This window comes from Drosophila santomea, chromosome 2L (genome assembly GCF_016746245.2).
Source record: "Drosophila santomea strain STO CAGO 1482 chromosome 2L, Prin_Dsan_1.1, whole genome shotgun sequence".
Lineage (NCBI taxonomy): Eukaryota > Metazoa > Arthropoda > Insecta > Diptera > Drosophilidae > Drosophila > Drosophila santomea.
This window is the reverse complement of record NC_053016.2, coordinates 18,443,722-18,452,730: the sequence shown is the minus strand read 5'-3', so window position 1 is coordinate 18,452,730 and position 9,009 is coordinate 18,443,722. Positions and strand designations below refer to the sequence as shown.

The 9,009-nt window shown below is 45.3% G+C and overlaps 1 protein-coding gene across 1 annotated transcript; it reads left to right on the top strand.

The window, feature by feature from the left end:
• The first annotated feature begins 475 nt into the window (after nucleotides 1-475).
• LOC120444965 (ubiquitin-like modifier-activating enzyme 1) lies at nucleotides 476-5,519 on the top strand. The gene is made up of 4 exons (XM_039624985.2): nucleotides 476-1,530; nucleotides 2,116-3,837; nucleotides 3,900-4,208; nucleotides 4,266-5,519. Exons 1-4 carry the CDS (start codon nucleotides 778-780, stop codon nucleotides 5,049-5,051), a joined length of 3,570 nt encoding a protein of 1,189 aa, XP_039480919.1. The 5' UTR covers nucleotides 476-777; the 3' UTR covers nucleotides 5,052-5,519.
• The last annotated feature ends 3,490 nt before the right edge of the window (nucleotides 5,520-9,009 follow it).

The following is a 9,009-nucleotide window of genomic DNA, read 5'->3' as shown; positions in this document are numbered from 1 at the left end:
ATTTACCAACACCGGCATTCAACCTTGCCAGATCTCCAAAAAATGTTTTCTAAATAAGAAACAGTCACGAATGGGTCGAGTCCTAACTGTGCCTTAGCTGATTTTGAACCCCACTACGTTTCTTTGCTAATTTGAATAATTTAAACTAATGCTTAATTGGGTTTATGTATTCCAAATCTTGTAAATTAGTGTCCAATTGGATTTATTTATCATTCCCACCAAAGACATAAATGCATAAAAATACCGATTCTTTGCTAATTGGACTCTTGTAAATGAATTTAATATTTGAATTACCTGGTTATGCTCTTATTGATACGTCAGAAGAATCGAGGCACTAAATATATAAGGAATGCAAAGCTCAGCCCTTAATTAAAAAAAAGAATGGATAAAAAATAATATGCGCTAATATCGATAACTACGTATATTATTAAAATCGATATTGTTCCAGCTCTATTCTCACAGGCCGGTCACACTGGTTAGGTTTGCCAATTTCAAGAGCCGCGGCCACACTACTGCGAATTCTATAGTGCAACTAGATCGTGCGTGTTCTGTATTTTTGGGAGTGCATTGTGAGAATTTCAGCCACAAATAGGATCCGCTGTCCTAGAACGAGAGTTAGAACCACGGGAAATTGACTTCCAGACACAATAGCCTTCTTGTGTGTCCAGCCGTGTGCGTGTGTCCGCGTTCTGCAGTGTGCGTGTGTGCGAAAGAGAAAGGGCGAGCGGTGCAGCCGCAACTGGGAAATTCGATTGCCAATATTTCAGTGAGGAAGCAATGTCAAGCGGTCAGCAATTGATGGCCGATTCGCCAGCCTGCAGCTCTAGTGACCATTCGCCGTTGGCCAAAAAAAGGCGATTGGAGTTGGTGGGAGATGGAGTAAGGGGAAAGGGGAAGGAAGAGGAAGAAGCCGGCGGAGCAACGAGCAGCAGCAACAACTACGAAAATCACGACAAAGCAGGCGGCGTTGACATTTCGGGCAATTGCCAGAGTGAGACGACTAGCGAGCGCCAGCTGGAATTGTGCGTATCGTCGTCCACCTCTGACACATGCGGCGTAAATGCTGCGACGAAGCGAGCCGAAAAGCAGAAACCGAAACAGAGCCAAGGAAGCGGCGACTACGTTAGTACCTCGTCAGCAGTGGAAAAGGAAGGAAGCAAGCAGCCGGAGAAGCGCAATTACCTGGACACCACCACAATAGAATCGCAAGAAGCCTCCTCCAGTGGATCCGCCACTAGTAACAGCAACAATAACGTCAGCTCCAGCAACAACAACAGTAATACCAGCACCAATAACCGACAACTGGAAGGAAGCAGTAGCATGGCTGGAAACAGTGCCGCCGCCGGCGGAGATATCGATGAATCGCTGTACTCGCGCCAATTGTACGTCCTGGGTCACGATGCAATGCGCCGGATGGCCAATTCGGATATCCTTCTGTCGGGACTGGGAGGACTCGGCCTGGAGATTGCCAAAAATGTGATTCTGGGCGGTGTGAAATCGATCACCTTGCATGACACAGCAACTTGTGGGGTATGTGTGGGGCTAAGAAAAAATCGATAATTTTCCAGGCGGACGCGGGAAATGCCCGGGAAAGCTGATTTGGCAGCCCTGGTCTTAGTGAATCATTTAGTTTTTATTTTATTTCTTTGTCCCAGACTCCGCGCGAAATAAGGTTAGGTTAACATCTCCATTTGCTTGCAAAAAATTCGTTTTGTATGTGTAATTCAGTTTTCCTTCTTTTTCTATTTGCCTCAAAATGTCTGCGCCATGCGAAAAGTGTGTGAGCGGGACAACCATATGCGCACCGCTGGCTTCCGTTGTTTTTGCATTCCCTTTTGCTTAACGCATTCGGTTTTGTTTTATGCACTGCAATTTCAACGAAGTAAATTTAAAATCAAGTGCTTTTATATAGATCGTAATAAATCAATTATGTAGGTAATAACGTTCCAATTCAATGATTCCATGTATCAAAATATTTTATTTGCTTCTAATAACAAGATGTTTTTGCTGTATTCCCGATACAGAACCAATTTTCCTTTGTTAGTCATGGCTCCCGTTTTTGTTGATTTCATCACCGGTTATATATATATTCATGTTTGTGTTTTTGTCTTGCAGCTCCATGACTTGTCGTCGCAATTCTATCTCACGGAAGCCGATATCGGAAAGAATCGTGCGGAGGCCTCTTGCGCCCAGTTGGCCGAGCTAAACAGCTATGTGCGCACCGTTTCGCACACGGGTCCGCTTACCGAGGAGTTCCTACGCAAGTTTCGCGTTGTGGTGCTCACCAACTCCGATGGGGAGGAGCAGCAGAGGATCGGCAAATTTGCCCATGAAAATGGCATTGCTCTCATCATCGCAGAGACCCGGGGTTTGTTCGCCAAGGTGTTCTGTGACTTTGGTGAGAGCTTTACCATTTACGACCAGGATGGCACACAGCCGATCTCCACCATGATAGCTAGTATAACACATGACGCACAGGGAGTAGTCACCTGCCTGGACGAGACGCGCCATGGCTTTAATGACGGTGACTACGTCACCTTCTCGGAGGTGCAGGGAATGCAAGAACTGAACGGCTGCCAGCCCCTTAAGATCACAGTGCTGGGACCCTACACCTTCAGCATTGGGGACACCAGCAAGTTTGCAGAATACAAGAGCGGCGGAGTTGCCACCCAGGTGAAGATGCCCAAGACCATCAGCTTCAAGTCCCTGGCACAGGCCACAGAGGAGCCGGAGTTCTTGATATCCGATTTCGCTAAGCTGGACTCGCCGGCCACTCTGCACGTGGCGTTCAATGCCCTCTCCTGCTACCGGAAGGCCCATAATGGAGCCTTGCCGCGTCCCTGGAACCAGGAGGACGCCAATAGCTTCCTGGAGGTGGTCCGGGCCAGCAGCAGCGCGGAAGTCGACGAAAAGCTGGTGCTGCAATTCGCCAAAATCTGCTCGGGCAACACGTGCCCGCTGGACGCGGCCGTTGGTGGAATTGTGGCCCAGGAGGTTCTCAAGGCCTGCAGCGGAAAGTTCACACCTATCTACCAATGGTTGTACTTTGACGCCTTGGAGTGTCTGCCCACAGAGGGTGTTGAGGAGGCGGATGCCCAGCCCGTGGGCTCGCGCTACGATTCTCAGATTGCCATTTTTGGCAAGAAATTCCAGGAGAAGTTGGCTGACTCTAAATGGTTTATTGTCGGCGCCGGAGCCATCGGTTGTGAGCTATTGAAAAACTTTGGAATGCTGGGCCTGGGAACTGGCAAGGGACAGATTTTCGTCACAGACATGGATCTCATTGAGAAGTCGAATCTTAACCGGCAATTCCTGTTCCGGCCGCACGACGTACAGAAGCCAAAATCAATGACGGCCGCCGACGCTATTAAACGGATGAATCCGGAAGTAAATGTCACCGCATACGAGTTGCGCGTTGGAGCAGAAACGGAGAAGGTATTCTCCGAAGACTTCTTTGGCAAGCTGGATGGTGTAGCCAATGCGCTGGACAACGTGGATGCTCGCATATATATGGATCGCAAATGCATCTTCAACCGTATTCCGCTCGTTGAGACCGGAACTCTGGGAACCTTGGGCAACGTTCAGGTGATTGTGCCCTTTGCCACCGAATCTTACAGCTCCTCCCAGGATCCCCCAGAGAAGAGTATTCCCATCTGCACGCTGAAGAACTTCCCCAATGCCATCGAGCACACTCTGCAGTGGGCGCGTGACGCCTTCGAAGGCGTCTTCAAGCAATCTGCAGAAAACGCTGCTCAGTACATCGCTGATCCTCAATTCACCGAGCGAATCGCCAAGCTGCCAGGTATTCAGCCTCTGGATATCCTTGATTCTATCAAGGTAAGAAAATAAATGATTTGAACGTCTGTTATATTATATTTAATCGTCTTTTATTTTTACAGAAAGCCCTGATCGATGACAAGCCCAAAAGCTTCGCGCACTGCGTAGAGTGGGCCCGGTTATATTGGGAGGATCAATACGTTAACCAGATTAAGCAGCTGCTCTTTAACTTCCCACCCGATCAGATCACCTCCAGTGGTCAGCCGTTTTGGTCTGGTCCCAAGCGGTGCCCCGATCCCCTGGTTTTTGATGTCAACGATCCCATGCACCTCGACTTTATCTACGCGGGGGCCAATCTCCGAGCGGAGGTCTATGGCATTGAACAGGTTCGCAATCGCGAGACTATCGCAGAGCTGGTGCAGAAGGTTAAGGTTAGTTGTTTGAGATTAGTACCGTCAGGAACCATTTCTAATTTTATTTTTGTATAGGTGCCTGAGTTTAAACCCCGTTCGGGCGTGAAAATCGAGACCAATGAGGCAGCAGCTGCCGCCTCGGCCAATAACTTTGATGATGGAGAGTTGGACCAAGATCGCGTCGACAAGATCATTTCGGAGCTGCTGAAGAACGCCGACAAAACCTCCAAAATCACGCCACTAGAGTTTGAAAAGGACGATGACAGTAACTTGCACATGGACTTTATTGTGGCCTGCTCAAATCTACGCGCTGCCAACTACAAAATTCCGCCAGCGGATCGCCACAAGTCCAAGTTGATAGCTGGCAAAATCATACCTGCTATTGCCACCACCACGTCGGTGCTCTCTGGCTTGGCTGTGCTCGAGGTGATTAAGCTGATCGTCGGCCACCGTGATCTCGTAAAATTCAAGAACGGCTTTGCCAACCTGGCACTGCCGTTCATGGCCTTCTCTGAACCGGTCCCTGCTGCCAAGAATACATACTACGGCAAGGAGTGGACGCTGTGGGACCGCTTTGAGGTGACCGGCGAGCTCTCGCTGCAGGAATTCCTCAACTATTTCGAGGAGAATGAGAAGCTTAAGATCACCATGCTCTCACAGGGCGTGTCCATGCTGTACTCATTCTTCATGCCGAAGGCCAAGTGCTCCGAGAGGCTGCCGTTGCCCATGTCGGAGGTCGTGCGTCGCGTGTCCAAACGTCGCCTGGAGCCGCACGAGCGGTCCCTGGTTTTCGAGATCTGCTGCAACGATGTTGACGGCGAGGATGTGGAGGTGCCCTATGTCCGTTACACCCTGCCCTAAGCCCCGATATATTCCTAATTTAAAAATTAAATTATTTTACGATCCCGTTTTGTTGTCGGTGACGCGTTTTTGAATCGCACAGCTCCAACGCAGGAGTTACTGTCTAGCTGTTTGCATTTTAATTTTCACAACACCATTACGAGGAACAGCCCAGATCTAGAAATTATATATAATGTGTGTGAATCCTCTAAGGAATGGCAAAATATTACGCATCATACGAAATACAAAGACTCGACTAAAAGCAACATTTTAACTGCATCTAATGAAACTCTCTGCTCAGCATAGTTGTAAAGGTAACGAATTACGGAAAACTGAAAGCGGATTTTAATCGCATTGATTAATTGGAATCTGATGAGCCAGGCGGAAAATTTCAGTCATATATTTTTTTTATATGAAAGCATAAACTAATTACGTCATTGTATTAAAAAGGAGTAAAGCAAATGAATAAAGCTGTATCATATATGGTAATCGCCCTGCTAGACGACTCAGATAATTTCGTTCAACACTTGACGTCTGGTAATCTCATTTCCCCCGCCACTTCGGAAATTAAAATTGTAATGCATACTGCTCTGCAAGTGAAGTATATAGGGGATGCCATCTATCCGTGCGCCAGTCAGTTTCAGAAAGTTACGTGACACAATTAAATATTTTATGCCCTCTCAAGACGTTTATGCCACCCCCAAGGAGGCGGCTGCCACCAAAGTGCAATTGGCAAGTGCCGTAAAGTTGCACTGCTCGTGGAATGCGGCGGGCGGAGTGGCGGCATCCTCTTATAATTAAATATTACACGCAATGCAACTGAAGTATGGCCAAAGTTATGCAGTTTCGCATCTCACTCTTGGCCTTTTGCGGCTTTTTGGAGAACTTGCTTGAATTATGCAGTTAATGAAACAAACAGGCAGGAATATGGCTGAGCCCGATCCGCTTTGTATCCATTGAATATGTATGTTCTAGGCATGGTAATCAAAGTTTTGGGTTTGTTCTTCTATTCCTTAGGGTTCTAATGGTAAGCACTTAATCTATAGTTTAATATATCGTATTAAAGCTTTCTTTAACAACAGTGACTTAGGCTTTTAGACTTCAACTAGAGGTAGGAAGAATCACTGAGCCACAGTAAATATTAAAAACGATTCTTATGCCCAAAATCCACTTTGAGGAGCATACCTTTAAGAATATGTTTTGCACCTATTATCACATAAGTTAGTATATTTTTATTTAAACATTTATTTCACAGAAGCCTGACATTCTCGCTAATCTAGGGAACGTTTAAAATTCAATTTACAAAGCTCATAATATTCATGTTTTTTCAAGAAAAAGGGTAAACCATATATAGGGTGTTTTTTTAGAGGTATAGAACTTTAAATTGCAATAAAACAACGATGGATTATTCGATTGACATGAATTTTATTGACATGAAAGATAATCTTGTGGCATTACATTTTAAATATGATTTCTGGCATATGACCGCCACGGCTGGCTCGGATGTAGTCCAATCTGGACGTCCAATTTGCAATGACTTTTTCCAACATTTGGCCGTATATCGGCAATAACACGGCGAATGTTGTCTTCCAAATGGTTTAGCGTTTGTGGCTTATCCGCATAGACCAATGACTTTACATAGCCCCACAAAAAGTAGTCTAGCGGTGTTAAATCACAAGATCTTGGAGGCTTATGAAAAATCGGGAACAACAGCAATCTCGTTTTGGGCCCATTCGACGAATCTACGCCTTGCTTGATGATCGTTTGGTTTCAATTCTTGCACGAGTTGGATTTTGTAAGCACGCATGACGAATTGCCAAACCAAACTGAGAATAAATCACTTGACAGCTGTTAAATCGGTCGCCATCTTGAACAGTAATGCCAACTTAAAGTTCTATACCTCTAAAAAAAACACCCGTTATATTAAAAATTATTCATGTTTTTAATGAGTCCGAGAAAAAGCTGGACTTCTTAGTCATTGAAGAATCTAAATTTTTTTGATCATTTCCGCATTACGTACATACAGATATTCGTGTGGAAGCGCCCATAGATTTAAATCTCGCCGGATTTGCGTACAGAGTGCGTCAGCTTTACGCAAATGATCATCTATCTGGCGCCACAAATGCTGAGGCTGTTGACTCATTGGAAAAAGACGGCCACTGGGGAGCTCTTCTGCCGTGCTATGGGAACCACTTGACCATGACTCCGCTTTCAGGTGTAAAAAAGAATGCAGGAACTATACTCGAAAATTTTAAACCGAATTTAATTTTATATCGACTTCTGACGGTCTAAAAGCTCGCTGTAAAAACCCCACAATTTTTTGGACTTAGGGTAGGGCATACAGACTTCGATCAGCGGCGGCCAAAAATGAAAATCTTTTGTTTGATGCCTCACAACCTGTTGGCAAATATACAAAGTATGTCATTTATTGACTTGGCTATATAGCTTGGCATATTTCAAGCAATTCGAATACGGAGTACTACACTTGCACTTGTTTCTTATTAATTGTTTGTTATCTCTTGTCATTGACTGAATGAATTCAATAAATATCCGCTTGGCCGTGTGACACTTTCAGAGCGATAATGAGCCAAACTCCTCCAAAATTGATTAATGGTCCTGCTAAATGGAAATCGCTGCATGGCGTTTCCAAGATGGACACATCAATGCGAGACGAGAGCAACGCACGTGTTCAGGGAAAGCGGAGAACTACATGCACTGGATGCATATTTTAATTAATTACTCGGACACAGATACATCTGCTTGCGGGGGAAGGTCAATTGGGCTGGCATTTCCTACCCATTTGGCCATAAGTCGCATTTGGGTGTGCGTCACGCTGAGAAAGTTTGGGGCTGTGTAAGACACAATTAGTAATTGTTTTGATTTCCTGCCTGTGGAGGAGCGTGTTCGATTTCGCACGTTTGGAAATGGTAGTATGTAAATCGCATGTCCGACCAGTGGCGCACTTCCATATTAGAGCAGCAGAGCATACACCTCAAATTGAGTCATTGTTCAATGGCAAGTGATACCCCCCACTCACTCCAGAGTACACTGAAAACGTTGACTGTTTCGTTTTTACGTATACGTTTTCAATTGATTTATATAAAACATGAACTTTTGAGTGTAGGCACAGGAACTCTATTTATTTGTATGCACGCATGTAAATAAATAAGTGTCGCCATATCGGCCAGACGTACATGCCACCACCCACACAGCGAAGATACCCATACCCAGCTGTAGTTGTACGAAGTCCATAATGAATATGTCACGAACTTGCTCCCGGCGATCTTAAATCGGGGACTGTTTGGATACTCCCGACCAGCTCAAGTGAGACGGAAAGAACTTATCCTAACGATGCAGATACGGCTATCAGCAGTTGAGGAGAAAGCCAGTAAACAATAAAACGATAGTGCGCTGAGCCAGTGAATCATTGAAGAGTTACTAACCTTTCGGAACGCTCATGCCGAACCGTAAGAACCGTATCTTGCTTTTCCTTCCGCAGGAAGCTTCCGATAACTGATTGCTCGATCCTGACCATGGCAGCCATGGTATGGCTATATGTACATACATACGTCAAACGCAATGATAAGTCGACAACTTCCCCCGAAATCATCGTAACTTCCATTGAGTAATAAGCGTGACCCCATCGGGCTGATAAGACGATTATATATATTGATGTCGTAACTTTGGATGTTACGCACCTTTCGAGGGCCTGACCGTGTGTCACCTCAAAGTTTGTCATTTGGACGTTATTTGGGTCAGCGACAGATCAGAAATCGGTTTTGCGTTCAATTTCGAGCCCAATTAGCACTTGAACCCAAGACCTCTGTCTAAGTTCAGAAATTGCCGGCAAGTTGTTTTGGATATCTGTGGCTACAGTGGTGCACGCCACTATACAACCATGTTCCGAAATGTTTATACTTGTAATTTTGATTCTTATTATACCGAAATAATGTTTTAGTTAACGTTATATATTTATATT

Bases quoted from the DNA above. Each gene is read 5' to 3' on its own strand.
- LOC120444965 (XM_039624985.2), top strand. From the start codon at position 778: ATGTCAAGCGGTCAGCAATTGATGGCCGATTCGCCAGCCTGCAGCTCT. The intron at 1,531-2,115 runs GTATGTGTGGGG...TTTGTCTTGCAG, and splicing joins ATGACACAGCAACTTGTGGG to CTCCATGACTTGTCGTCGCA. The intron at 3,838-3,899 runs GTAAGAAAATAA...TTATTTTTACAG, and splicing joins ATATCCTTGATTCTATCAAG to AAAGCCCTGATCGATGACAA.